This window comes from Grampus griseus (genome assembly GCF_964374135.1).
Source record: "Grampus griseus genome assembly, chromosome: 9".
NCBI lineage: Eukaryota > Metazoa > Chordata > Mammalia > Artiodactyla > Delphinidae > Grampus > Grampus griseus.
This window is the reverse complement of record NC_139003.1, coordinates 1455924-1480575: the sequence shown is the minus strand read 5'-3', so window position 1 is coordinate 1480575 and position 24652 is coordinate 1455924. Positions and strand designations below refer to the sequence as shown.

The following is a 24652-nucleotide window of genomic DNA, read 5'->3' as shown; positions in this document are numbered from 1 at the left end:
CGCCCCCTCCCCGGGCACCAGCGCCCCCGCGGCACCTGCGGCCCCCCCTCCCCGGGCACCTGCGCCCCACCTACGCGCCCCGGCCCCGCCCCTCACCCCTCCCGCCGCAGAGCCTGGCACCGCCGCTTCTTCCCACGCTCCGACGCGCCGTCGATGCGGGCGCGCGCACGCGGGCGGGGCGCCGGGAGCAGCGCCGCGGCGTCGGTGTCGGGCGCGCGCACGCCGGCGGGGCGGCGCACGGCAGCGGCGGCGGCGGCGGCGGCGGCGGCCATTTTTCCTCCCGGCAGCTGCTCCGGGTGCAAGTGCGGGGTCAGCGGCCCTGCCGGCGCTCGGGCTCGGCCGGAGCGGCGGGGAGGCGTGGATGAGGGGGGAGGTGGCCGAGGGCTGCCCCCAGTGTCGCCGCCCCTCCCCCCACAGGGCAGTCCGGGCGGCAGAGCGCCGGCGGGCGCGGGCTCGGGGTCACTTCCTGGCGCGGCCTCGTCCTCGCCGCTCACCTCCCGCCGGGACCTCCCCCGGTCGCTGTCCCCGCCGGGGACCCTCCCCCGGGGCCCGCCCGCGCTCTCAGTGTCGGGCCCTCCCAGATGGGATAGGCTGTAAAGATGTTTAGTTTTGAAGGGGATTTCAAAACCAGGCCCAAGGTGTCCCTGGGAGGCGCGAGCCGGAAGGTAAGAGCGGCCTGCGTGCGGCAGTGCCGCGGGACTGGGCGGGGCCAGCCGCGGACTCCGGGCGGGACGGCGGGCTGGGGGCCGGCTTGGGTCCGGGAGGGGTTCATCCCGGCGGAGGGACGCGCGAGGGGGCGGGCTGCGGGGTCACCTGCTCCTACGGCTCAAAGCGGGTCTGGAAGGAAAGCTGATGGGGAAAAAGGGCTTTGTGGACCGGAATCGCCCGGAAGCTGCAAGGATGCTGAGGGTGGACGGCCTTTTATACTTAGGTAGTGAAAAACTCTGGGCAAAGGACACAGTGTTTCTTTCAGAAATGAACTTTAGATACTTTATCACACTTGACTGATGGTGATTGCTTTTAGAGTACTACGTGGGGGTCTTGTCTGTTGTAGAAAGTAAGTAGAATGTATTTGTTCATGACAACAGTCTCTGAAGTTGAGGCGGAACTCGTCATCATAGGCCACGTGTTTGAATCCAAGGCCATGAAAGTCGTCCTTTACCAGCCTTTTGGAAACACTTCTGGAGAGACTCTAGCACTTTTTTTCTGTTACAGCTGGTCGTATGATTATTCTTAGGATAACAGTGTAGAATAAGGGCGTACAAACTAGTTACTGTGCTATCCTCTCTGATGACAGGCATATACTGATTCGGTGGAATTGCTGACAAGTAGTTCAGCGTCAGTGTTGCTTCATTTATTTGCTTGCTTTTTACCACTTCTCCACTGGATCCCTTCCCTGCCTGTTTTAGTTTTATCAGACTAAAAATAAAGTGGGGTCGCCCTTGCTTAGAGTGTTGGAAAAGTTCAAGTGAGTATAATTAGCAGATTGTTTACTAAATAATTTTCTAAAGTGTTCTTTCAGTGGTTCGTCTATTCTTCTGTGTTAGTGTATTCTGTATGTTACACTTAACGACGGGGTTGGCACATGACTGAGCAGATGCTCGAGTCCACGTACAAATATCCGCTTTAAATTGTACTATAGGGGTATGGGCATGATGGTTTCTGAGGGTCGAGGAGGGGAACCCAGCAGGGATTTGGGCAGGAAGTGTGCTGATAACTTACAAGCTTTGGGTTTTGCATGATGGTGATTGGTTGGAGGCTGCAGAACTAGGTGCTAGACTAGGTGCTGTGTAGGTGTCGTGCAGGGCTGGCGTGGGTCACATTCAGTGGCTTGGGTATTCATGAAAATTCCAAATGAGATCAAAGGACTTACGCCATTGGAAGAACCTCTGGGCCAGATCTAGTTTACAGGTGGGATAAAGAGCTGTTGAGTGATAGCACAGCCACATAGCAAGCTGGGGGCAGGTCACCACCTTAGAATCCATGTCACCTCACTTACGTAGGACTTTGTGACTTCTGTTACAGACAGGAGTGCCCTGGCAGGTCCTGCTAGGGTGTTGATCCTGTTTTCTCACCAAGTAACACATCTCTTCTTTAAGGAAAATAGTTATCTGTTGATCAGAAGCTCAAGGGGAGATTGCACGTCTTGCTTTTCAGCTGTGCGAAACAATTTTTTTCCCCTTTTTACCCCCCTTTTCATTGAGGTTTAGACTTAACATACAGTCAGGGTCACAGACATTAAGTGTCTGTGTCTTAGGCCATGTCCCTTAGAAGCCTGAGGAGGAAATCCTTGTGCAGGTGAAATTGAGGAGGGAAGAGGAGAGGGCAGGGGACAAGGGGTTTTCTTGTTGGAGTTTATCTTTAGCCGGATCCCACCGACAACTCTGGAGCGTGGCTGGCATCACAGAGTTGTCCCGTCTTGAGGTGGGGGGGCTGGCATTTTGTATCCCCGTGTCATTTAGTCGTTGTCTGCAGGCTGCCCCTGGGGTGGGTGGGAGTGTAATTCTCCAGAGAGGGTGGCAGTAAGGAGCCCACCGCAGTCACTCTGCAGTGGCTGGGGGGTGGGTGCATTGGCCTGGTACCGGAATCGGCAGGGAATTAACTGTAGGTTCGGCTGGAAGGATTTTTACAGCCCACCACTCCCATCAAATAACATGCCCAGCATTCCAGAGGCCCCCATCTGCACCCTTCCATTCTAAGCCCTCCTACCCAAAGGTAACTACTATTCCGACCTTTATTACCACAGATCAGTTCTGCCTGTTGAACTTCTTGTGCATAGAGGCCACCCTTTTTGGACTGGCCTCTGTGGCTCAGCATTTGGTCTGAGAGGTGGGATCCATCGTCTTATTCTGGTTGCATCGTCTGAACGTACATAGCCCAGTTGATCCGTGTTTGTTGTATGTGCCTCTGGGTGGACACGTGCTCTCACGTGCTGCTCACACATTGCACGTGGGTTTAGCTCCAGTGCACTCTGCCTCGTTCTCAGCGTTTCAGTGGCTCCACTTCCTTGCCAACACTTAGCGTTGTCAGTCATTTTAATTTGGCAGTTCCGGGGGGTATGTAGTTTCATTGTAGTTTTAATTTTGTTTCCTAACAACTAATGATGTTGCGCACCCACATATGCTTATTTTCCTTAATTCTCTTTGGCTGCAACATAAATCCTTTGCCTCATTTAAAAAACAAAAACTTAAAATGATCTTTCCCCCATGTCTTAAATTATTGTTTGAAATTTTCCCTTCTTAAGTTTAGTGGAAACTGAATAGTTGCTACTTTTTGGATAAATTCATCTTCCCACCCCCCCCAAAATTAAATGAATATTTAAAATGTTTATTTGTAAAGATTCTTTGAAGGATCTGAAACATTGTAAGGAAAAGTTCATGCCCTCATTGTAATCTTGTTGGGGAGATAAGACTTACACAGTTAAGCATTAAATAACAATAGAGAGAGCAATTACCACATTCTGGGTTTTCCTTGGGCTGATTCAGGAAAGAATAGAGTTGGTTGGGGCTTAGTCTTGAAGGATGCGTGGAATTAGTGAGCTGGGAAGCAAGGGTATTCCAGGTGGGTGGAAGGGTATACATTGAGTAGGTATATACTGGATTGGGTAGGTATATACTAAGTCACATAGGTTTCCACTTTTTAATATTTCTGAAGTCAGGATACATGGTGGCATGATAGTTTATTGGCAGTATTTTTTTCTATTCTTGGTAGTGCATAGAAGAATATCTTAATGGTAATTTGATTACAAGTATAGAAATCCACTGTTATTAGCATCTTGCCTTAATGTGGTTCATTTGTTACATTGGTGAACCAATAGCAATACATTAAGATTCATTCTTTGTGTTGTGCTTTAAGTGGGTTTTGACAAATGTATAATGACATGTATCTGCCATTACAGCATCATAGAGAATAGTTTGTTGCCCTAAAAATCCACTGTGCTTTACCTATTCATCTTCTCCCTTATCCCTCACACACCGCCGCCCTCCTGCCCCCAATCTCTGGCCACCACTGATCTTTTTACTGTCTCCATAGTTTTGCCTTTCTAGAATGTCATGTAGTTGGAATCGTACGGTGTGTGGCCTCTTCAGATTTGCTTCTTTCACTTAGCAGCATACATTTAAGGTTCCTCCATGCCTTTTCATAGCTTGCTAGCTTGTTTTTTTATCCTATTTTTTATTAACAGACTATTTTTGTAAAGCAGTTTTAGTCTTAACAGAAAAAACTGATGGGAAAGTACAGAGAGTTCTCACTCCATCTTCCTAGCACATTGTTTTCTCTATTATATCCGTCTTGCCATAATGTGGTACGTTTGTTACAATTGATAGACCAATATTGATACCTTATTATTAAGTCAGTTTATATCAGGGTTCAATCCAGGTGTTGTACATTCTGTGAGTTTTGATCTTTTGAGACTGGCTTCTTTAACTTAGGAATATGCTTTTAAGGTTGTTCCAGGTCTTTCCTGGCCTGATGGCTCTTCCCCCCCCCGGCCCCCCCCCCCCCCCCCGCCACTCTAAATTGCTGAATACTGTTCCATTGTCTGGATGTACCACTGTTTCTTTGTCCCTTCACCTGCTGAAGGACATCTTGGTTGCTTCCAAGTTTTAGCAATTATGAATAGAGCTGCCATAAACATCCACGTGCAGGTTTTGTGTGTGGACATAGTTTTCAGCTCCTTTTTGTAAATACCAAGGAGCGCGATCATATGGTAAGGTTATGTTTAGTTTTGTAATTAACTGCCAAACTGTCTTCCAAAGTGGCTACACTGTTTTGCGTTCCCACCAGCAATGAGAGTTCCTGTTACTCCACATCCTCGCCAGCATTTGGTGTTGTCATTGTTTAAATTTTGGCCATTCCAATAGGTATGTAGTGGTATCTCATTGTTTTAAGTTGCATTTCCCTGTTGACATGTGATGTGGAGCATCTTTTCACATGTGCTTATTTACCATCTGCGTATCTTTGTTAAGATGTCTGTTCAGGTCTTTATCCCATTTTTTAACTGGGTTGTTTGTTTTCTTACTGTTGAGTCTTAGCAGTTCCTTATACACATTTTCAATGTATTTGTATATATTTTGCAGATATAAACTCTTTTCAGAGAGGCCTTTTGCATATATCTTCTCCCAGTTTTGAGCTTGTCTTTTCATTCTCTTAGTCTTTTGCAGAGCAGAAGTTTTTAATTCTAACGAAGTCCAGTTTTACCAGTTATTTTCTTTCATGAATTGTGCTTCTTATGTCGTATCTAAAGAGTCATTGCCAAACACAGTGTCACCTGGTTTTTCTCCTGTGTTAACTTCTAGTAGTATTACAGTTTTGTATTTTACATTTAGGTCTGTGATCCATTTTGGGTTAATTTTTGTGAAAGGTGTTAAGGTCTGTGTCTAGATTTATTTTTTCTTTCTCTTTTGGCCTGTGGATATCCAGTTGTTCCAACATATTTGTTGAAAAGCTGTCCTTTCTTCATTGAGTTGCCTTTGCTCCTTTGTCAAAAGATCAGTTGGCTGTATTTTTGTATGTCTGTTTCTTGCTATTCTGGTCCGTTCATCTGTTTGTCTGTTCTGGATTGTTTTGTTTTGCTTTGTTTTTGCCAGTGCCATACTGTCTTGATTTCCGGAGCTTTATGGTAAGTCTCAAAGTCAGCTAGTGTCAGTCTTCCGACTTTGTTCACATTTTTCTTCAGCATTGTGTTGGCTTTTTTGGATCTTTTGCCTTTCCGTATCAACCTTAGAGGCAGTTTGTTGATATTCACAAAATAACTTTTATATATATATATGTGTGTATATATATATTTTTTTAAGCCACTGTATTTTAGGTGTATTTGTTGCATTTGTTTTCATTGAAATATAGTTGATGGTACAATATTACATAAGTTACAGGTGTACAATAGTAATTCACAGTTTTTAAAGGTCATACTCATAGTTGTTATTAAAATACTGGGTATGTTCTCTGTGTTGTACAAACTTATTGGGATTTTGATTGGGAATGTGTTGAATCTGTAGATCAAACAAGTTAGGAAGAATTGATCTTGACAGTATTGAGTCTTCCTATTCAACATGGAATGTCTCTCCATTTGTGCAGTTCTTTGATTTTATTCATCAGACTATTGTAATTTGCCTTATATAGACCGAAGTATTTCTTTTTCGGGGGGTGCTAATATAAACAATACTGTGTATTTAATTTCCAGTTCCAAGTGTTCATTGTTGGTTTACAGGAAGGCAGTTTTGTTTTGTATTTACCTTTTACCGATACCTCCCTACTTCCCTCACCCCTGTCCGCCCAGCCCCTGGCAGCTACTTTTTTACTCTCTTTTTTGACTTTGACTTGTTTTCGTTTTTTTTAATATTCCGTGTATAAGTGACACCTACAGCATTTGTCTTTCTGTGGCTTATGTCACTTCGCTGAAGGCTCTCGAGGTCCATCCATATTTCTACACGTGGTAGAATTTCCTTCTTTCTCTTGGCTGAATAATATTCTGTTGTGTGAATGCACCACATCTTTATCTGTTCGTCTGTTTGATGACCACTTAGGTCTTCATATCTTTATTATTTTGAATAATGCTGCAGTGAATATAGCGGTGCAGATATCTTTTCAATACCTGTTTTCATTTCTGTTGTATAGCTACCAAGAAGTGGGATTGCTAGACCATAAGGTAGTTCTATTTTTAATTTTTTGAGGAATCTTCATATTGTTTCCATAGTGGAAATGTTATTTATTTATTATTATTATTATTTTTTAAATTTCAAATTCCAGTTGTTCATTGATGGAATATGGAACAGCAATTGACTTTTGTATGTTAATCTTGTATCCTGCAGTGTTGCTATAATCACTTATTAGTTCCAGGAGTTTTTCGTTAATTCTTTGGGATTTTCTACAGAGACGATCATGTCATCTGTGACCAAAGACAGTTTTATTTCTTTCTTCCCAATCTGTATAGCTTTTGTTTCCTTTTCTTGCTTTATTGCATTAGCTAGAGCTAATGATGTCAAAAAGGGGTGGGAAGAGAAGATATCCTTGCTTTGTTCCTGATCTTAGTGGGAAAGTTTCTAGTTTTTCACCCTTAAGTATGATGTTAGCTGTAGGTATTTTGTGGTGGTTCTTTATCAAGTTGAGGAAGTTCCTATCTATTTCTAGTGTGTTGAGAATTTTTGTCGTGAATGGATGTTGGGTTTCTTTAATTTACTTTTAATTTTTAAATTTTTATTTTCTTTTTTGGCCACACGGTGTGGCATGTGGGATCTTAGTTCCCCAACCAGGGATCGAACCTGTGCTCCCTGCGGTGGAAGCACGGAGCCCTAACCACTAGACTGCCAGGGAATTACCTGGGTGTTGGATTTTGTCAAATGCTTTTTACTGTGTGATCATATACTTTTCCTTAGTCTGTTGATGTGATGGATTACATCAAGTGTTTTTTGAATGCTGAACCAGCCCTGCATACCTAGCATAAATCCCACGTGGTTATGATGTATAATTATTTTTATACGTTGTTGCATTCAATTTGGTGGTATTTTGTTTAGGGATTTTTGCATCTGTGTTCCGGAGAGAGTAGCTTTTATTTCTCGTGTTGTCTTTTTCTGGGTTTTGTATTAGGGTACTGCTGGCCTCGCAGAATGAGTTTCACTGTAGAGCGTACCGAAACCAGCTACTGTAATTTTAATTTCCCCTTTCGGTAAGTCTAGAATACTCTTAGGATTGTAAGCACTCTGACTCGTTAGTTTTATGTAACTGCCCTCTATTGTGTAATTGGAGGTCTTACCTAAAATATCTTAACCTGAAGAAAAGTCCATGCTGTTCCGTTTTGAAGAGCTGGCAGTTGGTATACATGTTGTCATACGACTCTGTGTATGTTGCAGTGGAACATAAACTGTTTTTTACACGTCTGACATGAAGTCATATACATGTTGTCATACGACTCTGCGTATGTTGCAGTGGAACATAAACTGTTTTTTACATGTCTGACATGAAGTAAAGTAGAAACATTTTCCAAAATCAGATTTTAAGATTTACTGTCAGAACTGGTATCATTACCTTCCTGTTTTATCTAGCAGCCCCACATCTGTTCTCTTGAATATGATTTTCCATACTCTTCACATACGGGACCAGAACACTGTAGTTCTCTGTAGCATATAAGGTCAGGAATTCTTGATCTGGTTCCTAGGGAAACCAAGCAGAATGGAAGGGCTGAGACTTTGTCTAATTCTCTTTGGACTTCTAATCAGGGTCTAGGGTGAGGCAAGCAAGGCACGTAGGGCACAAAATTTAAGGAGGCTCTGACTGGAGATGCATAGGTGCAGGTTGCTTAAGGTGGCACTCGGGTTCATGGCCCTGAGGTGAGTGCCTCCTTAAATTTTGTGCTCAGGCACCTACCTGGCTTGCCTTCCCTAGTCCTGTCTGGCTTTGCACACTCCAGCGTGTGCTGATTTTCTGGAGTTACAGTTAGTTGTCAACTAGGTCTCTTAGCTAAGGTAATAAACAGGTCACCTCATAGGACTGTAGAAGAGCCCTCAAAAGAGGTTATTGCAAAAGCAGTAAAGAGTTTTCCTCTGTCTCTTCCCCTTTTTTCTTATAACTTTAAAGAATGCGGGCATCTAGGAGTTTGGAAGTTAAGCATTTTATTCTTTGACCATGACCCTTATTTCATTCCGCTGTGTCCTTGTTCTCCGGCCGCGGCCTCGTCATGCCTTCTGTTGCCTATGGCGCTTGTGAGCGTGAAGGCAGGGGCAGGAGCTTCCTTCTGGCCGAGTGTCTCCGGAGCCCATCACCTTCAGTGGTGACCAAGTTAAAGTTGGAGACGCCTGCTGGGGGGTGTGGGTGGCAGCGTAAATCAGCACAACCTACCTGGGGGATGGTTTAACAGCACGCATCAGGAGTCGTCAACAGGTATGACCCCTCTAAATCCAGTAAGTCTACTTTTAGAAATTTATTCTAAGAAACTAATTTGACAGGTGCATGGGATAGATGCATGAGATAGAAAAGATGATGTTTGTGGCATTACTTGTAGTATTGAAAAATTCAAAACAATCTAAATGTCTAACAATAGGAAATTTGTTAAATGGTATAGCAGTGCGGTGGGGCACTATACAACTGTTTAAAGTGGTCATGATCTATATTTGTTACTATTTATCATTTATTGATGTCTACTCATTCTATGTATTAAACTGTGTCATTGTTAGTGGAAATAAGTAGATTGCAAAACAGCAGTCTGCATTTAAATTATGTTAATCTGAACGGTCATGATCTCTGCTTTACCAGTGTCCTAATTTCCGATGAACAGAGGTCTAGTTCTCTGTGCATCTAGTGGCTTAAGCAGCACAGTTTTGTCCTCTCACTCCGCTCTGTGGGGCAGGCATCCGACAGCAGCGTGCAGGGTGGTTCTGGCCTGGGGTCTCTGGAGGCTCAGGCATCGGAAGCCTTGCCCGGTGCTGGGGGAGCCACTGTGGGACCGGCTCATGCCTGTGCCTGGAGGCCAGTGATGGGTCCTGGCGGGAGTTGTCAGCTCCTGCCACTCGGACATCACCTTAGGGCTGCTTGAGTGTCCTCCTGACCTGGCAGCTGGCTTCCCCGGAGCCAGTGACGGAGAGCAGGGAGAACGAGGCAAAGCCTGTTACGAGGGAGTCCTGAAAGTCATACGTTGTCACTTTTGTCCTATTTTATTTGTCAATCCAGTCCACACTCAAGGTGAGAGGAATCAAACTCCACCAGTTTGGAAATGTAGCAAGGAAAGAAGTTGGTAAACTAGGAACAGCTTAGAAAACTGGTGAAATAGAGAACTGACTTAAAATTCCCTTCTCCCAGGTGAGGCTGCCTGACTGCGAGCTGGCCTTTCCTGTGAGCTGTTAAGCTCTTGCGTTCCTGCACGGTCTTACCTGAAATGTTATCTGTTAGGCAGTTTATTTGAGTTAAGCATCTTCCTCAAAAAAGCCTCAGAATCCTGAGAGGCTGCCATTTATTTGCAGCCATTTGAATTCACTTAGATCATTTACCTTTTTAATCCAACCACCCTTGGAGAAAAGGGGAGAATATACAGGGGAGTAAGTAATATGGGAATGAAAGTGTTTGGCTTGTCGCTTTGACAGCCATAGGGCAGGAGGTAGATGCATCAGGCCATTGGAGAGAGGGAGTGAAGTAGGAGAGCATCAAAGTAAATTTCTGGCCATCTGAGAGCTGCTCGGGGCGCCTTGTGCCGGAACGGAGGGAGGAAGCCTGTTTCCCTCCTTTTCCAGGGCCCCGGGCGGGCAGCATAATGTCAGCGCCCTCGGCTCTTGTGTGCTGGACTGCGCTTCTTAGCACTGCTTACAGGTGGAACGCTGTTGCCACCAGTTAGGAGGATCCGCACGGACAGAGGTGTCCACCCTGGAGAGGTGGCAGTCACCTACAGACTGCAGCTGGCTGGAGTGGGGGTGGGCCAAGAGAAGGCTGGGGAGATGGGCAGTCAGGGGCCAGGTCATAAAGGGGCACCTTGGGAGCCACTGACGGCTTTTGAAGCAGTGAAGTGACCCTGAGCAAACTCAGGTTTTAGAGGGACGATTGTGGGGCAGTGCAGGGGCTGGACACCAGGCGAGAGACAGGCAGCTGTAGTTGTGCAGAGGAGTAGTGAGGGCCTGAAGCAGGCAGCAGGAACTGAGTGGAGGGGTTCAGGGCTGTCGAGGAGCCAGAATTGATGAGCTCTGGGGGCAAGCATCACGTCAGGTGTCAGTCTGGGGTGACAGGAGTGGACAGTGACCCCATAATCCAACACGATGCTGAGTTCCTAGGGATGTGTTCAATGTAAAATGCTTGGGTTTGCTCAGTAGGCAGGTGGGGTGCTAGTCCGGAGCTTCAGGTAGAGACTGGGAGTCCGTGGGTCCATCAGTAGGTAACAGTTGAAGTTGTGAGATGCTCTGGAAAATGTTCTGCTGAGAAGACATGTGGGCTCAGGACAAAACTCCGAGGGACGCCAGCGTTTACAGAAACAGGAAGAGGAGCACGCAAGGGAGAGGTGCTGCTGGGACCAGTGCGTGGCCAGCCAGCAGGCGTGGCAGTGTGCGCAGACAGTAGTACTGACTGAGGCCGTGAGCAGAGCAGAGCTCATTAGAAAAGCAGGGCTTGTCGGAGGACCTCAGACCTTTTGTTCTGGTTTTGAGGTTTTATTTGCTATAGCTGTGACTGTATCCTGTGTACTGACCATAAGACATTTATATAAACTTTAGGTTATTCCAAAGCTGAGGATCCAATCGTTCAGTCTATTTTCTAAAATTAAAATTTCATTTTCTTTTTAAAATTACCATGCATGTTCTTTGTATGAGCTGTGTATGAGGAAGTATACATGTTCATCCTTTACTTTTGGACATTTAGGTTGTTTCTATTTTGTTGTGAACAACATCTTTATAGCCAATGATTATAATTATTTTTTAGGAAACATTGCAGAAAGAAGCTGAATTGCTTGGTCAGTGTGCACATAGGCTTCTGATATGTTTTGTTCTCTAGAAAAAATTATATCAATTTCCATTCCCTGGTCTTAGCAGTTAAGTGCTGCCTTAGCATCTGTGCAGTTGCAGGGAGCCTCCGAGGGCACTTTGTCTCCAGGGTGTTTCTGTTTTCTCTCCTTCTTTGTTAGTTACCTACACTGTACCCCTCAAGGTTTGTCCTCCTGCTTGTTGTATGCTCTCACCTCTTCTTGACTCCTTCTCTGTGAGGCGGAGGTGTGGCATCCCGTAGAGGAAGAAATCAGGGCTCAGAGATTCCAGATCATTTAGTGGAGTGTGTGAACCCTGGTCTGGATGTTGGATGTTGTGTAGCCTGCACGTCTTGTGTTGCTTCTCGCTTTGCTTAAGCTCTCCCTTAACTGCTTGGCAAGTTGAGGACCATGTCCTGCAGGCACTGAAAGGATGGCTTTAACAATCCTCTGTCTTTTTGAATTAATTTTTCTTATGATATGCAGCTTTAGTGCTCTCTTTAACTTTTTTAGGAACATTAGTAAACTCCAGTGTGTTGGCAAGCAGCACAGTTCATAGCACATCTTTACTGTGAAAGGTGAAATGTGAAAAGTAAAATGTGGGCTTGAAAAAATGCTTATCTTCCTAACCAATTGTTTGCAACTTATTCATCTCTTCTGGGCTTCTCGTTTCCACATCTTGTAATGGGAAAGTCATAATTCTTGATAATGAGAAAGTTAGATTATCACTAATCTTCCTTGGTCTAATAACGTTTCCATTTCTAATCTCCAGTCAGTGGCCTTTAAAACAAGTTACCTTTTTTTTAATTGAAAAAGTTATAAAAACAGACTCTTTTAAAGGGCATATAATGAAGTCTTCCTCTCACTGAGACTCCAGACGTCCTCATTCTTACCAGTTCCTCAATCTTTTCAAAACTAGATTAAATATAAATAAACATGTGCCCCTAGCTTTTTAAATAATAGTGAGAGCTACTGTTCTCCTCAGCACTGTGTCTTAGTGACGATTCCACACCAGCACCTTTAGATGTAGTTTCTCTTCATGGATGCATAATATTCCACTGAATGGTTTGTATCATAGAACCACTTTCCTATTGATAGATGTATATGTGCAGGTTGTTTCCAGGGTTTTGCTAGTAAAACAGTGCCATAATTAATACACAGTTTTGGTGTAGGAAAAGAAGGTCTTTAAAAAAAAAAGAAAAGAAGGTTTTTTGGAATTTATTGTAATGAGATATAAACTATTGCATTTTATTTTGGTACTTTATTATTATTTTAATAAATAAATTTATTTATTGGCTGTATTGGGTCTTCATTGCTGCGCATGGGCTTTCTCTAGTTGTGTTGAGCAGGAGCTACTCTTCACGGTGGTGCGCGGGCTTCTCCTTGCGGGGGCTTCTCTTGTTGCAGAGCACGGGCTCTAGGCACGTGGGCTTCAGTAGTTGCAGCACGCGGGCTCAGTAGTTGTGGCTCACGGGCTCTAGAGCACAGGCTCAGTAGTTGTGGCGCACGGGCTTAGTTGCTCCGCAGCATGTGGGATCTTCCCAGACCAGGGCTCGAGCCCGTGTCCCCTGCATTGGCAGGCGGATTCTTAACCACTGCGCCAACAGGGAAGTCCTTTGGTTTTTAAATGAGCTCTTTTCACATTTTATGCTCTTTACACATGTTAATATGTGTATAAATTTTGTTCTAGTCTTTTTTCTATATAGTGTTTGAATTGGGAATCATATTGTACATTGTTCTATAAATATGATTTTTAGTAACTTATTACTGTATTTTGATGCACTTTTAAATATTTGCATGTATGTGAAGTTGGTTGCTGTTATATTTTCTTAAAGTTTCTTTTTTTTTTAACATCTTTATTGGAGTATAATTGCTTTACAATGGTGTGTTAGTTTCTGCTTTATAACAAAGTGAATCAGTTTTACATATACATATGTTCCCATATCTCTTCCTTCTTGCGTCTCCCTCCCTCCCACCCTCCCTATCCCGCCCCTCTCCGTGGTCACAAAGCACCGAGCTGATTTCCCTGTGCTATGCGGCTGCTTCCCACTAGCTATCTGTTTTACGTTTGGTAGTGTATATATATCCATTCCACTCTCTCGCTTCGTCCCAGCTTACCCTTCCCCCTCCCCATATCCTCAAGTCCATTCTCTAGTAGGTCTGTGTCTCTATTCCTGTCTTACCCCTAGGTTCTTCATGACATTTTTTTCCCCTTAAATTCCATATATATGTGTTAGCATACGGTGTTTGTCTTTCTCTTTCTGACTTACTTCACTCTGTATGACAGACTCTAGGTCCATCCACCTCATTACAAATAGCTCAATTTCGTTTCTTTTTATGGCTGAGTAATATTCCATTGAATATATGTGCCACATCTTCTTTATCCATTCATCCGATGATGGACACTTAGGTTGTTTCCATCTCCTGGCTATTGTAAATAGAGCTGCAATGAACATTTTGGTACATGACTCTTTTTGAATTATGGTTTTCTCAGGGTATATGCCCAGTAGTGGGATTGCTGGGTCATATGGTAGTTCTATTTGTAGTTTTTTAAGGAACCTCCATACGGTTCTCCATAGTGGCTGTACCAATTCATATTCCCACCAACAGTGCAAGAGTGTTCCCTTTTCTCCACACCCCCTCCAGCATTTATTGTTTCTAGATTTTTTGATGATGGCCATTCTGACTGGTGTGAGATGATATCATTGTAGTTTTGATTTGCATTTCTCTAATGATTAATGATGTTGAGCATTCTTTCATGTGTTTGTTGGCAGTCTGTATATCTTCTTTGGAGAAATGTCTATTTAGGTGTTCTGCCCATTTTTGGATTGGGTTGTTTGTTTTTTTGTTATTGAGCTGCATGAGCTGCTTATAAATTTTGGAGATTAATCCTTTGTCAGTTGCTTCATTTGCAAATATTTTCTCCCATTCTGAGGGTTGTCTTTTGGTCTTGTTTATGGTTTCCTTTGCTGTGCAAAAGCTTTTAAGTTTCATTAGGTCCCATTTGTTTATTTTTATTTCCATTTCTCTAGGGAGTGGGTCGAAAAGAATTTTGCTGTGATTTATGTCATAGAGTGTTCTGCCTATGTTTTCCTCTAAGAGTTTGATAGTTTCTGGCCTTACATTTAGGTCTTTAATCCATTTTGAGCTTATTTTTGTGTATGGTGTTAGGGAGTGATCTAATCTCATACTTTTACATGTACCTGTCCAGTTTTCCCAGCACCACTTATTGAAGAGGCTGTCCTTTCTCCACTGTACATTCCTGCCTCCTTTATCAAAGATAAGGTGACCATATGTGTGTGGGTTTATCTCTGGGCTTTCTATCCTGTTCCATTGATCTATCTTTCTGTTTTTGTGCCAGTACCATACTGTCTTGATTACTGTAGCTTTGTAGTATAGTCTGAAGTCAGGGAGCCTGATTCCTCCAGCTCCATTTTTTGTTCTCAAGATTGCTTTGGCTATTCGGGATCTTTTGTGTTTCCATACAAATTGTGAAATTTTTTGTTCTAGTTCTGTAAAAAATGCCAGTGGTAGTTTGATAGGGATTGCATTGAATCTGTAGATTGCTTTGGGTAGTAGAGTCATTTTCACAATGTTGATTCTTCCAATTCAAGAACATGGTATATCTCTCCATCTATTTGTATCACCTTTAATTTCTTTCATCAATGTCTTATAATTTTCTGCATACAGGTCTTTTGTCTCCTTAGGTAGGTTTATTCCTAGATATTTTATTCTTTTTGTTGCAGTGGTAAATGGGAGTGTTTTCTTGATTTCACTTTCAGATTTTTCATCATTAGTGTATAGGAATGCCAGAGATTTCTGTGCATTAATTTTGTATCCTGCTACTTTACCAAATTCATTGATTAGCTCTAGTAGTTTTCTGGTAGCATCTTTAGGATTCTCTATGTATCGTATCATGTCATCTGCAAACAGCGACAGCTTTACTTCTTTTCCAATTTGGATTCTTTTTATTTCCTTTTCTTATCTGATTGCTGTGGCTAAAACTTCCAAAACTATGTTGAATAAGAGTGGTGAGAGTGGGCAACCTTGTCTTGTTCCTGATCTTAGTGGAAATGCTTTCAGTTTTTCACCATTGAGGACGATGTTGGCTGTGGGTTTGTCATATATGGCCTTTATTATTTTGAGGAAAGTTCCCTCTATGCCTACTTTCTGGAGGGTTTTTATCATAAATGGGTGTTGAATTTTGTCAAAAGCTTTCTCTGCATCTATTGAGATGATGATATGGTTTTTCTCCTTCAATTTGTTAATATGGTATATCATGTTGATTGATTTGTGTATATTGAAGAATCCTTGCATTCCTGGAATAAACCCCACTTGATCATGGTGTATGATCCTTTTAATGTGCTGTTGGATTCTGTTTGCTAGTATTTTGTTGAGGATTTTTGCATCTATGTTCATCAGTGATATTGGCCTGTAGTTTTCTTTCTTTGTGACATCCTTGTGGGGTTTTGGTATCAGGGTGATGGTGGCCTCATAGAATGAGTTTGGGAGTGTTCCTCCCTCTGCTATATTTTGGAAGAGTTTGAGAAGGATAGGTGTTAGCTCTTCTCTAAATGTTTGATAGAATTCGCCTGTGAAGCCATCTGGTCCTGGGCTTTTGTTTTGGAAGATTTTTAATCACAGTTTCAATTTCAGTGCTTGTGATTGGTCTGTTCATAGTTTCTATTTCTTCCTGGTTCAGTCTTGGCAGGTTGTGCATTTCTAAGAATTTGTCCATTTCTTCCAGGTTGTCCATTTTATTGGCATAGAGTTGCTTGTAGTAATCTCTCATGATCTTTTGTATTTCTGCAGTGTCAGTTGTTACTTCTCCTTTTTCATTTCTATTGATTTGAGTCTTCTTCCTTTTTTTTCTTGATGAGTCTGGCTAATGGTTTATCAATTTTGTTTATCTTCTCAAAGAACAAAGGTTCTTTCTTATAGGTCTATAAAAGAAGGAAAAATCCACAGATCATAGGTTGTGCATTATTTACAAATAAAACGTTTGGTAACTTTTAACATTTTAATTAACTCAAAGTATTTTACTTGAATATTCTTCAAATTGTGTAAAACTATTAGTATTGTGTTAGTGCATGAGAGTGGGAAAATATACTAACTTGAAACAGATGTGAAACTGATTGTTCTATTTACATTGGTAAATGGAGTAAATTGCTAGTGGAAAATAATCCAAATATTTTGGAAACAAAGGAAATCTCACAGTTTTTAAAAAATCAAGGTATTGCTAAACTTATTTTTATAAGTGGTTAGCAGTCAATTTGAGCATTTGATTTTATGGAAATTGTCATGTTATGTACATTTACTTTGACCTATACTCAAATTTTTGACCATAAATTTTTTTTTGATTCTGATGGTTAATGAAATTAATTTAAACTACATATGGCTTACTTTTTAAAAAACTTCATTTTGTTCCCACTAAATTCATTTGCATGAAGAAAGCATTTTCCTCCCTTTAAAAAACATCTTTGTTAATGGTATTTGTGAAGTTTGGCCATATTTAATTTTCAGAGTAGATAAGATAATGTGCCGAAGGCTCAAAGATCAAATAGAGAAGTTTGCTGTAATTTACTGTTGTTTACATATTGATGAATAGGGTTAGTGTCACAGCTGTGGAGGTGAGAGATTAGCATTGAAAGCAACAGGTTTGCTATAGGAACAATAGGTTTAGTCATTCCAAAAACAGTTGATTCAGTGTACTTTATGAAACTGGTATATAACTGGGCTGGGAAACCCTAACTTGTCTAGGCCTGTAGACTCTAAAAGGTAAAAGCTATTTTCAATTATAATAAATTGAAACCAAAAATTTGTTAAGAATGAAAATCTAATTGTGCGTTTTACTGGTACCCTGTTGTTCTCTTCCTCCCAGCCACTTAATTAATGACTTATTCTTGGCTTTGTTGAGCTGTTTTTAAAAACTTACATTCTGGAGTAGCTTCGTTGGTATCTTATTCTAAAAAAGTGAGAAAGTATTACACGTACTTGGATAATAATTCAAGCAGTAGAAAATAAAGATTCAAATAAAATGAACATCTCCCTGCCTTTCACCCCACTGCTCACTCCCCCAGTCCCTGATCCTTGTAATGAGTCTGTGTTCCCAGGTGCTTCCCTGTCCTCTCAGAGCTGTTTTCCGCGCATGGAATCACTGAGATGTGCACTCTTCTCTTGTTTGAACACACGCTAGAGCGCGTTGAATAGACTGCTGTGCTTCTCCCTCCAGCACTACGTCTGGGCATAGTTCCAGATCAGTACAAATAGATCTACTGCATTTTTCAAAAAGCTGTGTATGGGCTTCCCTGGTGGAGTAGTGGTTAAGAACCTGCCTGCCAACGCAGGGGATATGGGTTCGAGCCCTGGTCCAGGAAGATCCCACATAGTGCAGAGCAACTAAGCCCGTGCACCACAACTACTGAGCCTGCGCTCTAGAGCCCACGTACCACAACTACTGAAACCCATGTGCCACAACTACTGAGCCCATGTGCCACAACTACTGAAGCCCTTGTGCCTAGAGCCCGTGCTCCACAACAAGAGAAGCCACCGCAGTAAGAAGCCCATGCACTGCAACCAAGAGTAGCTCCCACTCGCTGCAACTAGAGAAAGCCCGCGTGCAGCAACAAAGACCCAGTGCAGCCAAAAATAAATAAATTTTTAAAAAAAAGCTATGTACAATACTCCATGTAATGAGGGTTCTGTTAAGTTATTTAGCTGTCATGTATTTTAATGGCCATTTAGGTTGTTCTCAGCTTTTTTGCTAATTTAAACAGCACTGTGGTGCATATACTTGTATACGTGCCAATATTTGTAGGTTAAATTTCTAGCAGTGCTAGGTCGAAGGCTATTCTTATAGATATTTCCAAATTGCCCTCTAGGGAGATCATATCAGTGTAAGAAAGTGGCTGCTGTCCATCTTCATCTCAGTGTTATCTGAGGTTTAAAGTTTGCCAGTTCGATGGGTTAAAAAGCCTGTCATTGTGTTTTTATTGCATTTTTTCCTAAAAATGAGTAAAGATGAAGTTCTTATGTTTAAAATATATTTTTGTTTATTTCCCTATGTACTGTTTATAGCTTTTGCTAATTTTTCTATTTGTTGATCTTTTATTTTAAAAATAAATTTATTTATTTATTAACTTATTTTTGACTGTGTTGGGTCTTCGTTGCTGTGTGCAGGCTTCCTCTGGTTGCGGCGAGCAGGAGCTACTCTTCGTTGCGGTGCGTGGGGTCCTCATTGCAGTGGCTTCTCTTGTTGCGGAGCGTGGGCTCTAAGGCGTGTGGGCTTCAGTAGTTGTGACTCATGGGCTCTCTAGTTGAGGCATGCAGGAAGTTTATCATTCTTAAATAAGTTAATAGACTTAATGTGTAGTGTGATATTTCTTTCTTAAAAAAGTCTTCCTCCACACCGAGATTTTAAAAACAATCCCCACATTATTTTCACGTATTTTTATTGTGCTGTATCTGTGTATAAATCTCAGGTCCATCAGGAATCTATTCTGATGTGAAGACTTAGGGATACAATGTCATTTATTTAGGCTACTCAGTTGTTGTGACACTGTTTATTGAATAATACATTTTTCTCTGCAAATTTGAAATGCCTACTTTATCAGCGGCTGAATCTCCTTGTTTGTTTATGTCTCCCCAGAGACCCTCTGACAGTGACCTGTCTGCTCCTGCTTTAGCCTTATTAGTGTAGGTCAGTGTTTGTCCCAGAGTATGGAGTGGGATGATTCCGGTGGTACGTGAGAGAACATTTAAAAACATGGTAATTTTTTTTTAACTTTTTTTAACAACTTTTTTTTTTAGTGGATTGAGAGACGGCAGTTTTATTTATTTGTTTGTTTGTTTATTTATGGCTGCGTTGGGTCTTCCTTGCTGCGCACGGGCTTTCTCTAGTTGCCATGAGGGGGGGCTACTCTTTGTTGCGCTGTGTGTGGGCTTCTCATTGTGGAGCTCTAGGTGCGAGGGCTTCAGTAGTTGTGGCATGCAGGCTCAGTAGTTGTGGCCCATGGGCTCTAGGGCGCAGGCTCAGTAGCTGTGGTTCACGGGCTTAGTTGCTCCGCACCATGTGGGATCTTCCCGGACCAGGGCTTGAACCCGTGTCCCCTGCATTGGCAGGCGGATTTTTAACCACTGCGCCACCAGCTAAGTCCCATAGTAGTATTTATTTCAACACCCAATAGAAAAATCGAGCTAGGACATCGAGTCTGTGGCTTCCCTGGAGTGCTTGTTCTTTTTTATTATTTATTTTTATTTTTATTTTCTTTTGGCTGCGTTGGGTCTTTGCTGCTGCTTGCGGGCTTTCTCTAGTTACGGCGAGAGGGGTCTCCTCTTCATTGCGGTGTGCGGGCTTCTCATTGCAGTGGCTTCTCTTGTTGCGGAGCACGGACTCTAGGAGCGCGGGCTTCAGTAGTTGTGGCACCTGGGCTCTAGAGCGCAGGCTCAGTAGTTGTGGTGCACGGGCTTAGTTGCTCCGCGGCACATGGGATCTTCCTAGACCAGGGCTTGAACCCGTGTCCCCTGCATTGGCAGGCGGATTCTTAACCGCTGCGCCACCAGGGAAGCCCTGGAGTGCTTGTTCTGATGAGGCAGGCGTGGGCGCCAGGGATGGACTGCTTCTCTAGCCCTGGTCCACACGGCTAGGGTGAGTTCCTGGATGCTGACTCCCATTGTGCACTGTGGTGGGTTTGTTGTTTTGCTCTTTTAGCAGCCTGGTGAAATTTCACTTTGAGAAATTAATAGTTATTTACTGGTTCGAGCCATGTGTAGGCACTCAGAATTGCGAGTTAGGATCAGGCCTATGCCTTTATTTTTCCCACCTGACTGCTGGGCCTGACATACTTTGATCATTCATTACTGCTGTTTTAAGGGATGGGGTTTGTTTTGTTTTCATATTTTCTGCTCTTCTTCAGAGTAACCACAGCCCGACTGGTCCTGTGGGGCGTAACCTGCTGAAGAGTGACCTTCCATGGCATTTGGTGGCCACATCTTTGAGGATGGTGCCCGTGTGGCCTCCAGGATTCTGACTAGTGCAGATACAGTCGTTTTCTGCATGTTGAGCCCCGTGTGCTGGGTTCCCGTCTGTGAATGTGAACTCACCTGTTCATTGTGGGGAGGCATAGGAGTTGAGGTCATCTTCTCTTCATGGAAGAGAAGACATTTAAGCTGAGTCTCACCTAAGGCGAACTGGGGCTTGCCAGGTGTGTGTCAGTGCCAGGAGGGAAGGCCCGGCTGGGGAGGGGTGGGGCGTTTGAGACTTGAGGGTAGTTGGGGGGCATGCCGTGCTGCTGGCGCAAGAGAAAGAGGAGGAGGTGTTTGACCGGAATATTCCTGCGCCAAGGCTGTGTTTGAACTTGACCCCTTAGAACACACTGGTCGTTCTCCAATTACGGTCTCAGATAGGCTACCATGAAGTAGGAAAATGAGACCAGCGTGGTAGGTTTTACATAACTTTGGTTCATGTAAATAATTGAGCATTGAGAAGAGATGGTTCCGTCTAGTGTCCAGTGGTCTTTTAGGAAATGAGTAGAGTAGATATTGCAGTTTTTGTTTGCTTTAAAGGCGTAGCAGCCCCCTGTGCAGGTAGAGGGTGGGAAGCCACCGAAGGAGTTTAAGCTTAAGTCATGGGTGAGTTGCACTCTGAATTTTCAATCCATACTTCTTCCCTGTTCTTTATTACCTGTTGACTGACTTGTCGATCCCAGAGATGTCTCAAGGTCAGTGAACTTTAACTTCGTCGTTCTCTCCCTTCCATCCCATGCTGTCTTGGTATATGGCTCACCTAACCAGAGATGGGGGTCTCCCGTTCCCTCTCGATGCTGGCCTCGAGGTCAGCCCAGCCTCTCCCTCCAGCCCTGCTTCCTGCCCAGCGCCCCCTCTCGTGCCTCTGCTGGGATGCTTTCCATCTTGTCATCCTTCTGAACACAGCCTTCCAAGATTTCTTTCCAATTCACCTTTTCTTCCGAGAGTTCTCTGGGTCGCGGAGGCGGAGTGCCTGTCCTTCTCTGCGCTGCCTCGTCCCCGGTGCCCACCTGTATTGAGGTGTGCACTCCCAGGGGCTGGGCCGCTCCTGCTGACTCTGCTTTATTGCTAGTGTCTAGAATCGTGTCTGGCTCATGGTGGGTGCTCAATTCATTGGCTTCTTCTGCTCCCACCAGACTGTGTGCTCTTTGGGAACAAACGCTTTTATTACTTTTAAAATAGCCAGTGCCTAGCATGACGCAAGAGTTAGCCAATATTTGTTGAGAATAAATTCCTGTCCTGTGCCTCGTTTGAATGTCTTTTGCACAGAGACGGTCTCTGAGTTGGGGAATATAGGAAGAAGCTCCGGTTCTGATGTGGAATTTGGTTGCTAGCTCAGGTGCTGCATATGATAGGGTACATAATTAATAGACAGCGATTAAGTGCTCTGTCACACTTTTCCTTCTGTGCTGAACGGGCTTTTTGTGGCCACCTCTGGGTCCCAGGCCTTTGCGATTGCTCACTGCGCCTTTCCTGGGCACTCGGGGCCCTTTGTCGCTCACCCCCTGCTGCTCCCCGTGCCTCTGAACTCGTGGCACATTTGGGTGACCCCAGTTTTTTTCTGTGGCCTCTGCTCCCCACCAGCGTCCTTTCCGATATATCTTAGGGAGCGTGAGTGCTCTTTGAAAGACGTTCACATCATTTTAAGCTACAGTTGAAGTCATGTATAAGGGTTTCCGTATGTGTGTCCCGGACTTGGATTTGCCTGCTGTGCTTATTTTATAATTTTTGAAATGAGCTGTTTTAAGTAGGAAACTTTACAGCTCCCGAGCACAGGTAAGAGAAGTGACCTTCCATTTATATGGTGTCCTCTGTCCAAGGATTTTAATCTATAGGTCGTCAAAGGGTAAGGATGTTCATCCTCAACACATTCAGCATTGCCTCTGGTGCGTTCATAGCCATCTCATAGCGTATGCTTCAAATTTAAAGTATTCACTGAGAATCCAGTTATGCTTCTTGATAATTGGTACCTATTTTGATTTTTAAAGTACTTCATCCTCTGTGCTGTGTTGCAGGTATTCAGAAGTGCTTTTCAGCTGTTATGGTTACTCCTTTTAGACTCCTTTGCTGTACTTAAAGGAGATGTTCATTCGTTCATTTTGTAAATATTTCTTAACTCCCTACATGTGGCAGCCATTGAAGCCAGTGATAGGGACCTGGTGGTCAGACAGGCCAGGCCCTCAGACCCCAGGGCTTTTACATTGGTGACAGCCAAGCTTATGTGTGAAGTCACTTTGGGGACTGCTTTGCTGGCATGTACCATTGTTTTAAAAGTAAAATGTGGGTTTAATTTCAGACATTAAGTATATTTTCTCATAGCTGTAACAGCATGTATCATTTTAAGAAATCTTAGCTCTTTAACTATAACCAAGTAATGAGCGTATATTAAATCTGATTAAATGGAATAGAAGGAAGAGAAATTACAGACATATATTTACCTCCTATTCATAAATAAAGATAATGACCAGAAATATGGCTGTATTTTTATCTAGAAGCTTTCCATAATTCTGAGCACCTTTTTTTTTTTTTTTTTTTTTTTTGCGTTACGTGGGCCTTTCACTGCTGTGGCCTCTCGCATTGTGGAGCACAGGCTCCGGATGCGCAGGCTCAGCGGCCATGGCTCACGGGCCCAGCCGCTTCGCGGCATGTGGGATCCTCCCGGACCGGGGCACGAAGCCGTGTCCCCTGCATCGGCAGGCGGACTCTCAGCCACTGCGCCACCAGGGAAGCCCTCTGAGCACTCTTTACTTTAGATTTTTCCATTGCTCCTCATCCTTTTAATTAATCAGTTAAAAACAAAATACTTTTCTGACCTTTGACATGTGATAGATAAAGACTTTTTATTTGAGTTCAAGAAATGAAATTCTCTGTAATGGAAAATATCTGGAGGATTTATTTCTTTGGCTGAAAATTTTGTCAGAAACTTTTCGCTCTACACGTTATGTATTCCCTTCACATATCAAAGTATTATTTTAAATTGTCTTCATTACTTTCTGGCTCTATTCTGATGAGTTGTATGTTTGTGTTAAGAAATTTAGGTTTATTAGTTTTTCTAATTATTTATATGTTGATGTCTTAGGCCTTTAATTTTATTTTGGATTAAATTTACAAAAATAAAATGCCCATACAGTATAGACTGGAATGGTTCTGGGGCGGGAGGAGGGTGGTCTGTAAGTATTTTTATTTTATTTGAAATGTTTAACTTTCCCATTTGTTATTTCACTTCCTTCTACATATCAAGTAATTTTATTCGAAATATAGTTTTACTTATGATGAAAAGAATTTTTAAAATTTTGATAACAATAAAAGATTGATTTTTTTCACTGAAATTTTTGAGATAATTGTCGACTCCCATGCAGCTGTTAGAAATGATCCAGAAAGGTCTGTTGTTTGCATTGCCTAATTTCCCCTGGGGGTTGTATTTTGCAGAGCTGTAGTATGTGCTCGCAAGCAGGATATTGACCTTGATACAATGCCCTGATCCTTACTCAGGTCTCCCCGGTTTTACCTGAACTAATGTGTGTGTAAGGAAATCAGATTTTATTCTTAGAAAACAACTGAAATACTACAATTAGATCTGTGCCCCGGGGGTGGGGGTGGGGGTGAGGGAACCGTTTAGCCTGTTGTGCCTCAGATTCCTTACGAAGTCAGACGGTTTGATTGGATGATCTCTAGAATCCTTTGGGTCACAGCATTCTATAATTTTTGTATGAGAGTATTTTAGAGTTTGAAATTATAACCTTTATCTTTTCTCTCTTTCTTGTGTTTAGGAAGAAAAGGCTTCTCTTTTACATCGTACTCAGGAAGAAAGAAGAAAGAGGGAGGTAAGAACAGCTTTGTAATAATAGTCCCTGTAGATAAACGTTTTCCATGCCATCTAAATAAGTCTTGGTTTTCCTGTTTTATATATTAGATACATGTATGTTATATGTGACATGACTTAAGTATTTATATGCATGTTAAATTTCAGAAACATTTCTGGATTTGTTGGATTTTATGGTAGGTCATCTATTCTGGAACCAATGTAGGAAAGGTGGACTAAAAGAGCAGTTTCCAGAATAGAGGGAGAAAATAGGCTTTCAGTTCACTTACTTGCTTACGATACGGCTTCCAGAAGGTGTAGAAAGTCTTCGTGTATAGTGTTCATGTTTTGTCAAGCAAAAGGAGAAAACTCCCTGTCAAGGCAAGTTATCTTAACTA

The 24652-nt window shown here is 42.9% G+C and overlaps 1 protein-coding gene across 2 annotated transcripts in view; it reads left to right on the top strand.

Annotated features, from left to right (window-relative positions):
- Positions 1–272: 272 nt before the first annotated feature.
- The window catches only part of UBE3C (ubiquitin protein ligase E3C), a 118317-nt gene continuing 93937 nt past the window's right edge, over positions 273–24652 (top strand). For both annotated transcript variants that reach the window (XM_082661965.1, XM_082661964.1), the window contains exons 1-2: positions 273–665; positions 24223–24276. In XM_082661965.1, the coding sequence (XP_082518091.1) occupies positions 600–665; positions 24223–24276 (120 nt within the window). In that variant the 5' untranslated portion in view covers positions 273–599. The remainder of the gene's footprint in view (positions 666–24222; positions 24277–24652) is intronic.